We start from the raw sequence: 18,377 nt of genomic DNA on the forward strand, positions 1-18,377 counted from the left end.
AATATTTGCAGTACTTCCAGCTTGTTTGTATTAGGAGCCAGAATTTCTTTGGTGTGAAGAATACACACAGAGTCCTGTGTTCTACAGCATGGCAGGTGCATCCGTGAGCAATTTTCTTGTTTTAACTCCCATTCTGATGAATTATTGCAGTTAAATCAAGTTTTCTGCCTCAGCTTCCTCCTAAAGCAGTAACTCCTGTTGCTTCTCTCACTTTGCCTGTGTCATGCAGCAATGTGAACAGCTGACACAAGGCAAATTCTACCTGCTGTATTACATTCAGTCCCAGAGGAGTCCCTCTGTCTACAGGAATGGTGTGAGTCCACAAATGGCAAAACTGACCCCAACACCTTGCTCAGGCAGTCTTTCTCTGTCTCTGCTCCCCTTCCCCAGCTGACTGATCCCATCTTCTCTTTTTTACTGTTTCAGTGAGCACCAGAATGAATACAAATAGGGGAAATGCGAAGCCATTTAGATAAGGGAGAGCATAATGCCCAGCATCTTTGCCCAGAAGCATTCTGCAATTCTGAGAAGATTTCAGGTGTGTCACAGTTTTAGTCTGAGACCAACTGTAAGTGAAATGCATTCCTATGGAAACCAGAAGGCACAGTTCTTCCAAAACAATTCAGACATAAATGTACACTCATATCCCAGGCTGAATGTTCATGGGTTATATTCTGGAAGGCCAAATATCAGATTATTCGGTCCTGGTTAAGAACAGGCAAACTGACAACTTGAAAGTTCAGAGAAGGCATTAACTTACATATTTGACTGTAGTCCATTTGATTCACATAAATCTGAATCAAAACCAGCCAACCAAAAAAACCCCACATGATTTCCATACTGCCAGTATGGATTAAAATGGTTTGTGAGGATGAAAAAGTCAGCTGGACACTTAGTATTTTTATGGTAACGGTTTGACTTGGGTCTTGACTTGTCCAAACTGGTATAAAATCTCAGGGGAGAGGAAATGCAGATCACAGCAGGGTATCTCATTGGCAGCGCCTCACCCACAGCTGGAGGTGCACTGGTGAGCAGCAAAACCTGTAAGAGCGAGGGAGCAGACTCTGGGATGCCTCAACTCACTTGGCTGGTGTGTAACGTGATGGGATATGTGGGTTTATTACACAACACCATCTGGAAGCTGAATGAGCAGTTAATGATCACACAACATTTTGAAGACGTAGAATGTAATTTATCGCCCAAAGCAGCACTTTGGGCTGGGAAATGATCTTCAGATTCTGTGCATTCATTGACCCCTCTGAGAACTATTTTACAAACTAGAAGGATAATGGAGGAAAGGTTATTTACAGAAGCATTAGCTGCTGCAGAACGGTTCAGCAGCACCAGAAGGATCACTCCCTGCATGTGCATTCTCTTCTGGAATAAAAGCATACTTTGTGAAGGAATTTGTCTTTAAAGGGCTGTCTGCCTAAGTGCTCTTCTGGAATAGCTCTTGCGGAATAATGCAGTTTTCAAAAGCAGTGCCAGACAGCTCCTCTGTATCGACAAAGCCTTGGGAATCCAGAATTTGACTTCTGGTATTTACATAAATCGCTTGATATCTTGAATGGGGACCCTGCAAGCACATCCTGATGATGGTTAGGGGCTGTGGGTTTTGTTGGTTGGTTTCCCAACTTGGCTAGCACTGATGACACCCATGTGCGCCATTAACCTCCCACGGGCGGAGGGGTGGTGAAGTTTTCACAAGCACCTTGAAACAGGCTGAGATGCTGCTCCCATCCCTTCTGCCTCCTGAACCCCCCCACCCAGTGACCTGGAGCGGCAGCCAGCGACCCCTTCTGCTCTCAGGAGCGCACCCACGGCTCCTTTACCTGCAGTCTCGGACCGACTGTCCGGCCAGAGGTGAGCTAAAATGGGTGACTGCTTCCCAAACACTGTCTCCAAGAAGACTGGAGACTTGTAGAAACCTTTGTATCCTAAGAAGCACCTTTTCCATCCTTTTAAAATGGCAGATGCAGTCATGTGTATGACTCAGCCTCATTTTCTTGGCCTGTGACTTCAGGCAAGTCACTTCTCTTCCAGCTTTTGGAAACCGATGCTCTTGGACAGGTTTTATCCACCAGATCCAAAAGCGCCGGGTGCCTTGCTGAGGAAGACGCGCGTGTGGCACCCCACTAACAAAGCTGAGCTGTGCTGAGCTGAACCCCCTCCAAATCTTATAACCAGGCCTGTCTTTGCCAGCTGTAAGATACGGGCGATACGCTGTTCCTTAGAGATGGCAAATACAGAAGTTGATACATGTTCGAAGTCACCGAAGACGACAATTCGGCGCGGGGTGGTGGCGGGGGGGTGTCTGGGTGTGAGGAACGGGGCAGGCCCCATTCCTGCCAGGGGCCCGCGCGCCGCCCTGGCGGCGGCCGGCCGGCAGCGCGAGCGGGAGGACACGCGCGCGGGCAGCCTCGCTTTGGCGGGGCGGCGGGAAACGGGCCGGGCCCCTTCCCTCAGGAGGAGCAGGCGGGGGCGGGCGGGTAGTGAGCGCAGGCTGGGTTGGTGTAGGGAGCTCCGGTCCCTGCGCACTTGGGGTACCGTAACCACTCGCAGCCGCGGAGGTGCCCGGGGATGAGCTACGTTTTAATTATCGTTGTAATTTTCACGGGGAATTTTGGTGCTCCACGGTGTGTGTGTGTAATTCTGTGGTGCCTCGCCCTTTGGAGGCAGAAATTTACATCCCCTGAAAAGGCAGCTGGCAAGGAAAAGCCAAATAAATACGTCTGTCGATATACGGTTAATCATTTATTTTCCTCTGAGTCAATAGATGTGGAATTTCACCGTGGTGCCCCTCAGGCCAGGCCAGGCCAGGTGGCTCCTGCCCCTAACATGGGGCCCAAAGGCTGTACCAGCCAAGGCGGGTGCCATGTTTCTGTCAGCTTAAAACCAGTCTGCTAAACCCAAGGCTGCACCTGGGTCCAGGTCCCTGTCACACTGACAGCCTGTGTCCCTTGAGGGCAGCATGCAGGTCTTCCTCACCTGTCCCAACGAAGAGCTCCCAGGGCGGGAATGGGAGGGTCGGGGCACCCGAGGTGGCACAAATGTTTGTGTTTCCTCACAAAGACCCTTGTTTCTTCATGGATTTGCTGTGTTGTTTCACACTTTGACCCTTTTCTCTGCTTCACCCCAGGTGGCGGCAGCTGAAATCCTCTGGATCCTTGGTGCGCCGACACAGCAGCAACAGGAGGACCCTCCACTGAACAGGAGGATTTTGTTCATCCCTCAGGCTTTTAGTAGGGTGTGGTATAATTTCTTCCTTTCCCCTCCTAGCCCACAGGAAGGCACAGGTCTGGGTCTGCCTCGTTTTTCTGCTGTGAGATGCCAGTTGCCTAAGGGTGGGGAGTAGGAGAACGATCCCATGATCTGTTCAGCTGTGCTTGGAGCGCAGGGTTATGTGCATTTCAGGAGGATATTTTTAATGGAGAAGGGGACTGTAATACAATTGTAATGCCTTTTTGCATTACTTGTTTTTTTTTTCCTTCAGTATTCAAAGCTAAGAGGTTTTAAAAATATCTTCAAGTATTTTTTAATTAATGTTTTACTGTAATTATTTTTATGATTGGTATTAGGCATGATTTCTCATTCCATAATTGTCGGGGTTCTGACACAGAAACTAAATATATCCTGACAGTCTCAGAAACAACTGATTTTATAGCACTATTTCCATTAAATACTACCAGAAATGACTCCATCGTATTTTCACTCCAAAACCAAATAAGATAATTCTAAAACTGTATTTTCTTTCTTAGTTCTCCCAGCCTCTGTACACAAGATTCTTGCAAGCAAATTAGGCAGACCTTAAGTATCCATTTAGAAGCTGAAAAAAACTATTTGCAGATATTTAGTCTAAATTATCCCATCCTCTGTTAGGTGTAACCTATCTTGTAGTTTCATGATAAACCTGTCTTAGCTTTCATGATTTTATTAACAAGGATGAGCAAGCAAACATATATACGTCTCACAAAACAGCAGCAACATATCCATTTGCAAAACCACAAAAATGATACAGCAGGTTAAAAGACCGTATTTCTAAAGAACTACTTTGTATTAATTTTGTTGTAAAATTTAAGGGGATAATATTTTGCTTTCTATTTGACCATGCTATCAATAAGTGCCTCCTCTGGCTTTAGGCGTTGCTTATAGGAAGTCACATAAAGAGGGCAGTGAAGCTGTGGTGGAGTACAGACGGGGCAAGTTAACCATGAAAAATGATGAAATAAGCTCTCTGTGTATGCTTTTGCATAATAAAAGCCTCAGATTTTTATTACCCTTCTTTTATTCTCTTCATGCAAGCATACTACTTAAACGCATTACTTCCATGTCTTCAGTATTAATTAGGTATTCTGAACTCCAGCAAGAACTTGAAAACAAATGCAGCTTTATAGTCTCAAGATACATGACTGCAGAGTTGTAGCCTTCTCAATAGCACTGTTTTGTGGGCTTTCTGTCACCTAAAGATGGGGAAGCTGAGATGTTGCTTAGCCTTTCCATTACCCATTCTGTCTGCAACTCTGCTGACTTTTGCTATGAAAGTGTAGGCTGCCTCTAACTTTCTTACCAGAATAAATTCCAGTAATGGTAAATAATTAAAAACTCATCTCTTACCCAAGATTCTCACAAGGGAATGAGATCTCTTTTCCTAATACCTGATAAATCCTTTCAAACCAAACTGGTTCATCTGAGAGTAACGCAGTAGATTTTCTTGTCTGGTAACAAAGAGTTGGAAGCAGAATCCGAGTTCAAATCTGTATGTGATGGCACACTGAGAAGGTTCTGTCGTTCAGGTACTTTTTAAAAGTCCTTTTATAGTCATTTATTCATTTATTGGCACCCAAATAATATCTTTGTTTGCATTTCCCAGTAGTAATCAATACTTTATTGCCTGCTATTTCATGATGAAGGCCATGGAGGATCAAGTAGTCCAAGAAGAACCAGGATACCAGGATGATGAGGTAAATTTACAGTTGATTGAAAAATATGTGTGGCAAATGTTGTTTGAAGGTATTTTGATAGTGTTATGAAATCCACAAAGAGACAGGAAGTTCCCAAAGACCATTAGGGAGTTCGAAGCATTTAAAATTTTGTTCCAGTCTAATACCAAGAAAATCTCATTCTCCTAGTCCCTGCACAGCCTTGCTCTTCAAACACTCTTTATTAACTTTTCAAAAGTTAGGCACGTTTTTTAATGGGATTATCATTATTTCTTTATATTTTGCACTTCTATATTAAATGCAAGGGGGCTATCAGTTAATTTTATGCTTCCAAGGAATGGTCATCAGTCTGAAAAGCTGAGAAACTGTGATGGAAAAAATCAGGATGATGATCATAATACAAGTTTTATTAGCCGAGCAGAAGATTGCTTTCCTGTGAAGATACACTGTATAAAGAAGGTGATAGGAAATGTGTAGTCCTTCTTGGCTCATGGTGGCTTTGCTTATTTGGGTAGTCCAACAAGATATGTATTATTATGGAAAATCATTTAAATGTTTACAAATTTGAAACAGACGCATAGTGAGATAGATGTAGTTACAAGAAAAAGGAAAACCTTTTTTCTTTTTGCTATTTTTTTAGGAATCCTTTTTTCAGGACATTGACCTGCTACAGAAGCACGGAATTGTAAGTATTAGCAATGACTTTACTGCATAGAATCGTCTATGTAAAGCTATTGTAAAGTTATTTCCAAAACCGTATACACACATTGATACAAATAACTGAAATTCCTCCTTGCAATAAATTCTAAGTCATTCATGTGAAGACAATTTTTTCCTTTGGTGGTAAGACAGGTTTTCAGAAAATCTCATTCCCATCAGATTCCTAAATAAAGTGGCAAGATATTCAAAGCATTTAGCACCCAGCACTCTTGAAAAACCAACTACTTGCTAATTTATTTGAAAACTGTGTGATAGATTACTTCCTGTTCCTGCCAATCTTTGTAATTACTCCTGCATTTTTGGTGCCTGTGAAATTACACTGTGACAATTGTTGCTCTACTATTTTGAGCGTGCTGGTGAAGGGGGTAGAGTGGGAGTGAGGAAAATATTATTAGCTAGAGAAAAAAGTGGTTAGTTTTCTTCATCAAATATGAATTCCTATAATAGTTATCACCATCATCATCATTATTACATAAACACCACCTATTTATTTGAATTACTATTATTATATGTTTATCCAGGTGACTGGCTCATGGATCAGAACCCTATTACGTTGAGTGTTATAGAAGCAGAATAAAAAGTTGAGTTTGCATGATAAATGTAAAATTTCACTCTCAGATAAATGACTACAAATGGATACAGACAGGGAGGACAGACACGAGACAGCATTAGTCAGCAGTGTAATTACTGGGCTCAGCATGTCAACAGTGTAATTGTTGTCAACTTTTTTTATTGGCGATTCATTGACAGTTTTAGAGAGAGTTTTGAAGAAGGATCATGAGGTTGGGAGCTGTAACCATGGGGCAACATAGGAAAAATACACAAATTCTTGTGTTAAAAATGTGTCAAGTTGACCAAAGAGGCTGACCGCACGAGCTGGAAGGTCCTACCCTGTCAATATTAAATGAGGCATGGTATGCAGAGAATGATTCTAAGGTATGAAAGATCTTGAAAATAAAGAATAATGACTTAGGCTGTCTTTCCGGCTTAATAAGAGTTTCCTGCTCCTTTTCTTTTTTTTTTTTTTTTCTTTCCAAGTGGTTATTCCCGCACCCCAGGGGAAGTTTTTGTTCTCAGCTGTGCCAGTTAAAATCTTTGTGTGAACATATGGTAACCCATATCTGTTAAATTCATTGGCTTAAAGAAATAGTTTTTGTAGGTTTAGAATTTTTTTCCTAGGAGGAGAGAGGGAGAAATACTTACTAGATCTGTCTGTGGCCACAATGAGAATCCGATTAGCACAACCTAGGCTGTGGTTTGATGTTCAGAAGTGTTTGATAGGAATTAAGGTGCTGTGACCCTGCAGCCTTTGCTGAGTGTTCCTGCTCCTAGAGCATGCTATCCCTTCTGGCACATCCGCTTTTCTAGCCACCCTGTGAACTGGATTTGTGAGCCAATGAGTCCAAAAAATCATCACAATTAAAAATGTGGTTTAGTTTTTTTTATTTGTAAGTTCTTCATCTGCTCCCGTTTCCACCTCAGAGGCACACAACTGGGACAGGGCTGCACTGTAAGGTAGAGGATCAGGACAAGGTGCAAGGTCCTGGTGCAAGGGGACAGGCGTGTCAGAAGGTTAAGCCAGGAGCACTGCTCAACACTCTGTAGTATTGAACCACAGTCCAAGGAGCACAACCGAGGACCTTGGTTGGTACAAGATGTTGGTGAAAGGTCTATCTGGGTGGGAGAGAACAAGACAGGTCTACCACACAGAGACTTGTAATGCAGAACAGTCTTAAGTTTGATGTGACCAGAAAGACAAAGCTACTGAAGAAATGCAGAAGCAGGGTAATGCATTTAAGGTTTTGGTCTAGAAAAAAAAATAATCCTTGCAGCAGTAGTCTGTTGTCTTAATAGAAAAAAAAAAAACAATAAAACAGCTCAATCCTTTTTATATTTCTGGTTATGACATTCTTTTAGGTGGAAGAGTCATTTTTATTCGTGACTGATCTTACCTCATCCATCTCTATGAATGTAATAATCAAAAAACACATCACAGGATGAGAAATAAGCTTCCAAATGAACATGACTAATTTCTAACATAGCCCTGCTCCGTTTACATCCTATGCACCCACATGCTCTAGATAAATAGATTCAGTTCATACTTTTTTTCCAAAGAAAAATCTTGGCTGGAAATGGTAAATCAAAGTACCCCAGACCTTTTACATAGTATGTTTTCTTGTGAGTAATCTGTTGCTTGCCTTTAAGTTTCCAGTGATGTCAGAATCATAAAAAGAGGTGAGAGGAGGCAAAATGTGTCAGCAGGGCACTGACTGAAGTCACGCTGTACCCAATTTATGAAAACTCATTCCAGCCCAAAGTGTCGGTTAGATCTGGGGGACACGTTTGTTTTAAACTGGATATACTTTCAACATGCAGAAACAGCACAGCAGTTAGAGTCAGCTTCTGACCATCCATGCGAGTCAGCTCCCAATTATCCATGATCAGATTATCAGGTTTACAGATGATCTGTGCGAAGGGACCAAGGACAGTTTGAGGGCTATAGCGTTTACTAAGTTCGTGTCCATACTATCTGAAATAATCCCTACTGTTGCCTTACTACCAGCTTGGATCTAGAAAGACTGACATTAAACAGGGACAACTAAATACAACTGGACCCAAGACACCTTTCTCTCAAAAGTACCAGGATCTGGTCTCTGCACCATGATCCCTCACACAAATGTTACTCAAAATTTTCTGTGGTTGATGTCATAAACTACATAATGAAAAGTTTACTGTGAATCTGTTTCTTGGTGAAAATACACATGCATATGAATGTATAAAAAAATGTGTTTCAAAGGTTTACTTTGCCTTGTAGTTAACTGTGATTAGTGCTCACAGAAGGGAACTTTCTTCACAGAACGTAGCAGATATTAAAAAACTGAAGTCAGTTGGGATCTGCACTATCAAGGGAATCCAGATGACCACAAGACGGGCACTGTGCAATGTAAAAGGGCTTTCAGAAGCCAAAGTGGACAAGATTAAAGAAGCAGCAAACAAGCTCATTGTAAGGCAATCGCTTTCCTGATAGTTTGAATTTATGCTGGCCTCTCCAAAATGCTGTGCAACATTTCTCTTAACAGATTTTTTCACCACATCATCAAGAAAACTTTGATAATTATTCTGCTCATTACTTTAAAGGGATAATGCTTTACAACAACTGACAAATGCTGTGGTGCTTTTCATACCCAACCTGCGTAAATGAGGCTAGGGTGGAGAGAAGATGTTTAGGTGGGATATTGCACTTTACCTTCAGCTTAAAGCTAAAATAAACCTCTCGTGTTCTCTTTGGTCTTCTTTAGGAACCAGGCTTCCTCACCGCCTTTGAGTACAGTGAAAAACGTAAGATGGTATTTCATATTACTACTGGCAGCCAGGAATTTGAGTAAGCTTATCTCTACTTAAATCCTTCCTTAGTCCAAATTGTTCCAATAATCATATTTACTGTCTTTAATGAGAGACAAAAATATAAAGGTACAAATATTCAGCTAGGACACCTAAGTTACCTTGCATTTGGAGCTAGTGCTGGCTCAAAGATGTCTGCATCAGTAAGCAACAAAACCAGCTGGTTTTCTGCAGTCTTTGTAAATAAACAGAGTTTGCATCCAGAAATCCTGAACTTATCATCATTTTTTCATGTAGTCAAAACAAGCTGCAGGTCTCAGGTCAAATAAATCTCTCCCTTGAGATATTTTTATGAAATGTTATCTTTTCAAAGGTATTTTCTCTCTTCTTTCTTTCCAGTAATAGTTTGTATAGATCTTTCTCTCACACACAGAAAGAAAGGTTGAGACAGAGTTAATTCTTTATGAATCAGTGATCATTTAGTGCCCTACACTTAATGCATCAAGTGAGGGGCTTTAGGGCAAAAATAACTTTTCTTGACATAGCAAAAATTTCTCTTTTTTACTTTCCTCTTGTGATTGTGCGGGTTTAACTATCTCATAATCCTCTCCCTTTCTCCAGTAAACTTCTGGGTGGTGGGATTGAAAGCATGGCAATCACTGAGGCCTTTGGAGGTGAGAAAACCACATTAAATGAGTATTACTGAACAAACTGCAGCTTAGTTTAGATTTTAAATCAAGCTGGATTACTTCTATCAAACTTATCATATTGTAGCCATAAAGATGAGTGCCTGCATGAGCGTAAGAAGAAAGAATCCACTTCTCTTAGTGTTTTCCCAATTTTCCTCTTAATTTGCTTGCAGACTAAGTTTGATCTGAGTAATCATTAAACTTGGGGCATGCTGATTCAATACAACACAGCATTAGTAATACTATTACTAACATGTCATATAGGAAAGATTTCCCTGATGCAACCTCTGCTCCTTTCCAGTAACAAAACTGGCACAAATGATATTTTATTCATGCATACTTAGGATATATTGCATTTCATGTAAGATTTTGAAACTACAATTAAGTTACTATTATAGTAAATTTGATCAGTTAGTGGTTAACACTTCAAGAACAGTAAGAGTTCATAAAACAACACTCTTCCCTTTAGAAAAGACAAACTGGAGACTAACATGATTTGATATAATGAGATTAGTAAACTCATAAGCTTCTCCTTGATCATTTTACTGAAAGTGAAACTGGGCCAGGTGAGTGAAATCAACCATTTCCCCCCTCCCCAACACTTTTGCGCAGGTGCCATATGGTTTTAACTTCTACACAGAAAAGAATAAATGACCTTAGCAATCAAGCATGATTTTACTTTTCATGTAACACATTTCTACTGCACAGAATATGATTTATAAGTTGGGGTTAAATGATTTAAAAAGGTAGAGATAGAGATGAATTTTGTTAAGTAAAAGTGTTTCAACCTGCAGTAACTCCTGAATCTGGCAAACTCAGAAAAAGAAACCCTGACCATTTGTTTTCTTTTTCTTTATTTAACAGAGTTCCGGACAGGCAAAACACAGCTATCTCACACCCTTTGTGGTAGGTGTAATACCTTAAAAGAGAGAGATGTTTCTTCTCAGTAAATCCATTCTTTACTGTATCGAACTGTATCGAAATTAAACACATCAAGGCTAGTCAGAATCTTTTATCTCTAGAAACACAGTGAAACAGACCTTGGTGATTCTTACCTCCATTAATTGTGCTTGAGAACTCATATATAAATGATTACATTTTAATAATACTGCTCACATCAATACAAGTTTTGCCATAAGGAGAGAGAAGATAATAGACTGTCTTAGAGAAACCAGTGAAACAGACCAACTTAGAAAAGCAGAGCACAAATATGGGTTACAAGGGGACAAGGGCAAAGGCAAGATTCTTCTCAGCAACTCTTTTAATTTCCTGGTTTCAAGAGGTTCTGCTGAATATGACATTCTGAAAGGGCACTGAAAGGATACTACTGGCTGACAGTAACTGGGTAAACAAAAACTTTGGCAGTCACCGTATTCGGGCAGTGCCAAATATAGCCGGACTCTGATTTGCCAGCGATATTCTCTTAATGTGTAAATAGTAGTAAATACCAACTAATGTAACTATTAATGCTGCTGGAATATAGGTATCAGACACTGGATCGGCAAATGTTCCCTTAAATAAACCCTATATTATAAAGGGAATTATGGCACCTTCTGGAAAAATAAGGCCTCTTCTGTTTAGTACAGCCTAACAGTTAGCAGTCATACCCTTTTGCATGAATGATTACAACTGAATTGAGTATTTTAGCTTATCCACTCCAAAGAGACTAAACTCACAATCAGTAACTATTCGCATATCAGAAAAAATTCATATCCAAAGAATTTGTGATCATGTGAGTTACAGCTGGAAAAAAAAACCCTACTAAATGAATACCATTAATTTGGGCAGAGGATTAAAAGGATGCTTTGTGCATAAGAACTTATTAATAATATTCTTAGCTATTTTCAATATAAAATACACAGATTTAGTAATGGTACTGAGTAAAACACAATTTTGAGACCATTAATTAAATCTCATCTGATCTTAAATCAAGAAAAGTGGCTTGGGTTTCTTCTTAAGATGGCAGCAAGACTTGAGATACTCCTGATTTCCACATTGATTCAAACTAGTGGTTCTTTGTGATATTTTATTAAAAAATAATAATAGAGGGAGCAAGAAAATATTTTTCCTGCTTTTTGATTTTGATTTTCTATGATTCATTGCAGTGACAGCTCAGCTTCCTGGACCAAATGGCTACACAGGTGGAAAGATTATCTTCATTGATACTGAAAACACTTTGTATCTTTTGTACTGTTAAAAGCTACAGGTACAACGAACTGGAAAGACAGTTAATTTTGTTAGAAGCAAGTAGGAGGCTCCAGACGGCTTCGTACATGTAAAGTATTTATGACTGACACAGAAAGCCTGGAGAGCACAGTGTGCAATGGCCCAGAAGGCAGTGACTTTTTTCTCTCTCATTTGATGGAATCCAACCTGGAAAAATTACAGTTAGGATACAGATTTTACAGTAATTGTTGTTTTTTCGTTTTTTTGGCGTGGTTTTTTTTTTTGAGATATAATATGCCTTCTACAGGTGATAGAAGCTTTTCTGTTTACTTCAAGAGAAATTCATCTAAGTACTAAACACTATTTTTGACACTTCTTATCTGTGGTAGATGTGTATAAATAGGTTTTGCTCACGGCTAAATTCCTAAAGCACACATATCCATATGTCAGCTCCCCTCACCTCAAACCCTAAACATGAAACATTTATCATCATGAGCCCCAAACTATCTTTAGGGTATGTAGGACAGTGTGAAGAGAAAAAGTCAGTCTTCTCTAGGATCAAAATAAATACTCTTCTTTCTTTCCCCACAGTTTTATTTTTGGAATGCAGTTTTATTATTTTCAGAGCATGGTTTGTACAGAGAGAAATCCTTAACTTTGACTAACATCAGCCGACCAGACCGTCTTCGTGACATTGCTGATCGCTTCAATGTTGACCACGATGCAGTACTTGACAACGTGCTGTACGCACGTGCATATACCAGTAAGACCACTGTTGCAACTGGCGTGATATCTGTGTTTTTTCTCTAAGGCTTCCATTTTAATAGTTCTCAGTTTATTAACTGAGATTTCCCACGGAGGCTCATAAAGAATGTTTGCTGCTAACAAAAGAAGCTGTAAGCTTGCTTCCATTTTCTGTTTCTGGTGTTGTACACGGAGCAGGCTTGTTCAGTCTAAGTATTCCAGCTCATTGCGCTACATGAACAATAAAATTTTGCAGTTTGCTACATTAAGTGAACTCTGCCGTGTATATGATGAGTGTCAGTGTAGCACCTTAGCAAATGAAGCACCAGTTAATGTAACTACAATTGCCTGAATGTAAGCTAATGCTGTTGAGAAATTCCCTATGATCTTGTGAATGGAACTTGATAGGGACATCTCCAACACTCTGTAATGAGACATTGCATTAAAACTTCAAGGAAGTTTTAAATGGGAATTTTGAGAATACAATATGAACATGAGTAATATGATTAATTCAATTTCTGTGTGTCATTTAATTCAACACTATATTCAAATGTTGATACTGCTTTTCCAATCAATGAAGTTGTCTTCATGCATAGTTTTGTTGTGAAGCTTTTCACAAAGAAGTTTTGTTAGCTGGGCAAGTGGAAACTGGAACCCACAGAAGAAGTTATTGGGCACTGGATTTAAAACTCCTGGCACTGAAAATATACAGTGCAGACATTTAAAGGGAATTTTAAAATTCAGGCTTTTGTTCCTTCAGAGCTCTTTCTGGTCCTAATTTCACTTGGCAACTGTACTTCCCACCAGGTGAGCATCAGATGGAATTGCTTGACTATGTAGCAGCCAAGTTCCATGAGGAAGCTGGTATCTTCAAGCTATTGGTACAAGACTAATTTTTTTTGTATGCTTACTGCTTTCAGAATATGTTTTCCTATTTTCTTTCACAATACTTACTTATCTAGCATAATTACAATGCAGATCATTGACTCCATAATGGCACTTTTCCGTGTGGATTTCAGTGGTCGTGGAGAGTTGGCTGAACGACAACAGAAACTAGCTCAGATGCTGTCAAGGCTCCAAAAAATATCAGAAGGTAAGGGAAACATTGCAAAATTTGGAAAACATGGACTGGAGTTACTGGAACAGTAGCTGTTGGTAGCACGACCACCTAGTAGTCTAAGTGTATTGTCAATCAGGCATTGGCCCAGGACTCTTTCCTCACTTTACACCTCTGTCAGTTACCAAAAAAAATAATAATTTTTTATATATATATATATATAAAATTTCAAGATGACAGACTAAGGAGTCTGTGGAACTATTCAACATTTAGAGTTTCCTTAGAAATACTGATAAGAGAAGACCTAAATGAGAGAATAGGTTGTAGAACTGGACAAATATCCAGTAAGAAAAATTGTCTTCCCCAAATTTCGACAGTCTAAGTACAGGAGAAATGTGAAGGATAGAAAAAAGGATGAAGGCAGAGAGAGAGAAAAAAAGCTGTGCCCATTGCCACTACTTTGCAATGCTCTGAGGGATGATGACAGGATGAATAGGGTTCCTCCTCCTTGGAATGTCTCAGAAATGTTGATGAGGAATGAGTAAATGTTTTTTTTCATACAGTAAATTTAAAAAAAAGAAAAGGCAAAGTGACAAGGGGGCTGAGGGCAGGGAGCCAACAGGGAAGATGGGAACTGAGGAGGACTTGTTCTGTGGAATTCTGAAAAGTGATAATTTTTGGCGTAAGTATTACAGCTGAAGTCACACAGGAGCAAATTTAGGCTGTCTCCCAATTAACTCCAGCCATCAGACATAAAGAATATTTGCTTCTCTTTCACTTGAAATTTGAAGTGCTTCAGCAGCACCCTTGTTTTTGTCATGGGTGGGAGAATATTTTGGAATTCTTACTGGATATAGTCCACCTTCTTTGCATTGTTTTCTGTTGCAGAATATAATGTGGCCGTGTTTGTGACCAACCAGATGACTGCTGATCCAGGAGCAACTATGACGTAAGATATTTTTTCTGTCTCTTTTTTAAAAAATGTCTTCTCTTTTATATTACGTATTTAACAGAGATGAGATTGTATGGAGCAAGAGGCACCAAAATGCAGGTCCAGATTGGTCGTTGGTCCCTCCAGTATGATGAATCATTCATGGATGACACCTATAGGTTTCTCTCACTTTTGTAATGAGTTTTTTTAATGTTTATCTACTGCCTGGTGTGATGGCTCCTTTCACTGTGACTTGAACAAAGAACAAGCCATAAAAAGTATTGAAAAATCACCCCATTTTCTTTTGGAGCAGCTTATATATGAAGTTTAAGGTATGTATTTCTTGAGCCTCTTGAATTTAATGAGTGGAAAATTATGCAGGCATTGAACATTTGAACATCTGAACATCCTATCTTGAGGCAAGTGTGTTAAAGTCCTTTTTTGATATATTTACCTATTTATTATTCATTACTGAGTTCAATGTGCCTCGTCTGACAGTTAATCACAGTATTAGCTCATGGAATTTGCACAGTGAATCATCACAGTTTTCTTGCTAATTTAGCTTTCAGGCGGACCCAAAAAAGCCCATTGGGGGCCACATCCTTGCTCATGCTTCGACTACCAGGATTAGTCTGAGGAAAGGGAGAGGGGAGCTGCGTATTGCAAAGATATACGACAGGTAAATCACCTTTCCTTCACAGGAAGGAAGCTGCGTTACAAGCAACCGTGATAAAGTTCATGGTACTGAAACTTAATAGCTTGACAGCTGAGTATTGGTTCCAAACTAACTACGTTTCTGGATGGTAAATTGAGAGAAAATCTGAAAGGACAAGCTAATTAACAGACTTAAAGTTATCTTTCATATCGCATCCATTAAATTACATGATCTTTTGTCATAAATCCTACTAGATGCTCATCTCTTAAAGACTATAAAATGGTTTGTTAAGACTGGTGGTCCCTTGGCAGGCAAATTCCAGAGCTGTTAAATTACTAAATTTTGCTGACACAATTAGTATCACTTTACCAGGTAAGCTGTGGTAGACGCAAGTCATTAAAAATCGTACTGGTGGAACTGCATGGAGAGACCAGTGTTTCTGGTCAGGAACTAAGAAACTGAAATGAGAGTTTGCACACACAGAATCTCTCCTTCTCCTGCACCTTCTCCATTCCCCTCCCTTGTGTTTGTTATCTTCCAAGAGGTGGATTTCACATTTTCTGATCTTGAGAATGTTGATCATGTTCTACGGTTTGCATATAAGTATAAAGACGTGGAAGTATTCCAGGTTGCTTACACTTAGAACGTTTTGGGGACTGTTTCACAACTGCATTTAACATGGGGAAAACCACAAGTTCCTTGTTTCTGTGTTGGTTTTTTTCCCCCCAGCCCTGAGATGCCTGAAAACGAAGCCACATTTGCAATAACCACTGGAGGGATTGGGGATGCCAAAGAATAGGCAGAAAACCAATGTAAATGCACAGCTCAAAAACACCTGGGCAGTTCAGAAGATTTGTGCAAGGTCACCGACTGCCTGGCTGCATTTCTATCTTTTGGGAACTTTTTGAGATATTCTGGGAGAACACTGCGATGAACTCTGTACAGTTCGGTTTTATTGATCTTAATAGAATTTGGTTCATTCGGGATCTTCATTTTTCAACTAAACTTTCAGCAGACCAAGATTTAAGAAATAAGCATGTGAATTGTTCAAAGAATCCTTTTCCTATATTTTCTGAAAATCAAAGCTGTCCTTTCACATGAGATTAATATACTCTTTTTTTAGTTTCTTTCAAAGAGAGTGTCTATGCGGTGGAATTTAATAGTGTGAAATGGAACAGAATTGGAATAAACTCAGTTATAAAATTGACATAAATAGATGGAAAAGGCAGTAGCAGCCCAAGAACTCGGTGGACTCTCATGTACCGTAGAGGAGCAAGTTACTTTAAAAATATATTTTTAGGCATTTTTATCTTGACTAGATAATTTTTGTATTTTTATTTAGCGTTTTCTACTTTCAGGAGAGAATATTTTAAAACTGTTCTTAATAAAGTTAAAAATAAAGACTATGAATTAGAACAGCACTCTGCTTATGTTTGGGTGCTTTGAATCAAAGCTTGCTCTCAATATTCTATCACTGATCTGTCATGAGCGAAATAAACTTGGAGCAACCAAAACACTTCAAAACCTTTTGTCTAGCTCTGTAAAGAAACAAGCTTTATATAACTGCCTTGTCAGTCCACTAATATAAGTAAGAATACTAAAGATTATTATTAAATAATAATTATTTATTTTGTTATTAAATATTGGGAGCCAGCGCTCCAAACTAGCCAGGGATGTTTCTAACAGGGGGCAAACGAAGAAGCCGTGAGTAAAGAGTGAAATGGGGGATTGAGGTACCAATTCAGTTTGCCTCACCTCCAATGCTCATGGAATTGCTTGTTTTAAAATGAACTCAACCATTTATATATTAGATGCTTTAAGGGAAGGCCTTACTTTGTCCTCTTGTATAAAAATGCTAATTAGAATGGGTCTAACTTTGGTGTCCGGTTAGAGGGCTTGTCTGCACCACCTAAGATTTTTTTTTTTGTTTCTATTAACTAATGCATATAAGATAACATGAAGATAACATGAAGGGCAGCGATGACCATAAATTCATCCTCCGTAGCCTTGTGACAGAGCTCTAGATGCCTTCCTTGAGTTGTTTCTTAACAGACCTCTGCTGCTTTTCCTGAGGTAAAGCACTTTTTTTTATGGTGGAGAGAACCCTAGAGAGACAAAGGCAATGAAGGTTGGCTGATCTGAGGCAGCAGTAATGGATCAGCCACTGTTATTTCAGGTAGTATCTCATTTTTCGCATGTGCCAGTTGTTACCACACCAGCCACTGGTACCACAAGTACCGCTGTCACCTGACTCCCACCCACTCAGACAGGCCCAAATTTCTTCCACCATTTTAAGCACCCAGATTGCTTTTTGCTTTCTCACATATGCCATCCATCCAGCAAGTAAAACTAAAATGGAAAACGATTTGTGTCTCCATCCTGGTTATTTGTTTCAAGGGTCTGAAAGTCGAGACTTTCTCTTCTGGCAATCTGATTTTTGACCATCTGACAGACCAGAAAGCACCCGGTGACTTAGTTTACCAGTTTACTTTCTGGAGAGGTTGCCCTGAACCTCCTGTCGCCGCCGAGAGTGGTGTGTGACCAGGGGGGCCGCCGATGCCATTTTCTCCTGGCGCTCAGGCAAAGGCAAGCATCATGGCTGCTGTCACTCCCGCACCTGCCCCAGCGCTGCGCCGACGTCCCCCTACTAATCTGCCAGGGAAAAAAAAAAAACTTACAAAAAAACCCCATAAAAAAACCGCAAGGAAAGACCCCAACCCGCCGCCGGGAAGACCCGGGGGCCACTTCGTCCCCCGCCGGGGCGGACCGCCGCGGCTGCCGTTATTGTCTCCTCAACGCCGTTGCCAACCGCCACGGGGCCCGCGGGCGAGTAGACGAAAGGCCGTATTCTCTAAACCTGGCTACGCGACAGAATCAACGTAAATCCTCTAACCCTCCTCCAAGCCTGCCTGCACAACCCGCGGAAGAATTTTACGCCAAACACATGGGCTCTTCCGGCCCTACGCCGGCCTGCATTACGCAGCTTGCGTACGCCGTGTACTTACGTAACGTACGCCTCGGCCTGGGTTTTCCCTACCGTCTAGAACGCGTTAAGGGGTTGACTCCGTGCGTAGCAGACTTTGAGGAATAGAGAGAGCGTTACTCTCCTCCCTCTCTTCCTCGCGCGGAGGGC

The 18,377-nt window shown here is 40.4% G+C and overlaps 1 protein-coding gene across 6 annotated transcripts in view; it reads left to right on the top strand.

Annotated features, from left to right (window-relative positions):
• Positions 1-18,295, top strand: part of DMC1 (DNA meiotic recombinase 1) — a 31,049-nt gene extending 12,754 nt beyond the window's left edge. For 2 of the 6 annotated variants that reach the window (XM_074578913.1, XM_074578922.1), the window contains 14 exons: positions 3,140-3,247; positions 4,874-4,961; positions 5,581-5,625; positions 8,518-8,664; positions 8,960-9,042; positions 9,624-9,676; positions 10,556-10,597; positions 11,797-11,869; positions 12,529-12,620; positions 13,409-13,482; positions 13,580-13,694; positions 14,547-14,607; positions 15,152-15,268; positions 15,974-18,295. In XM_074578913.1, the coding sequence (XP_074435014.1) occupies positions 4,902-4,961; positions 5,581-5,625; positions 8,518-8,664; positions 8,960-9,042; positions 9,624-9,676; positions 10,556-10,597; positions 11,797-11,869; positions 12,529-12,620; positions 13,409-13,482; positions 13,580-13,694; positions 14,547-14,607; positions 15,152-15,268; positions 15,974-16,043 (1,032 nt within the window). In that variant the 5' untranslated portion in view covers positions 3,140-3,247; positions 4,874-4,901 and the 3' untranslated portion in view covers positions 16,044-18,295. Of the gene's footprint in view, positions 1-426; positions 539-3,139; positions 3,248-4,338; positions 4,962-5,580; positions 5,626-8,517; positions 8,665-8,959; positions 9,043-9,623; positions 9,677-10,555; positions 10,598-11,796; positions 11,870-12,528; positions 12,621-13,408; positions 13,483-13,579; positions 13,695-14,546; positions 14,608-15,151; positions 15,269-15,973 lie in introns of those variants that run through there. The other 4 variants (XM_074578961.1, XM_074578930.1, XM_074578951.1 and 1 more) reach the window with 4 other exon arrangements.
• Positions 18,296-18,377: the final 82 nt, after the last annotated feature.

The sequence above is a fragment of the Larus michahellis genome, chromosome 1 (assembly GCF_964199755.1).
Source record: "Larus michahellis chromosome 1, bLarMic1.1, whole genome shotgun sequence".
NCBI classification, from domain to species: domain Eukaryota; kingdom Metazoa; phylum Chordata; class Aves; order Charadriiformes; family Laridae; genus Larus; species Larus michahellis.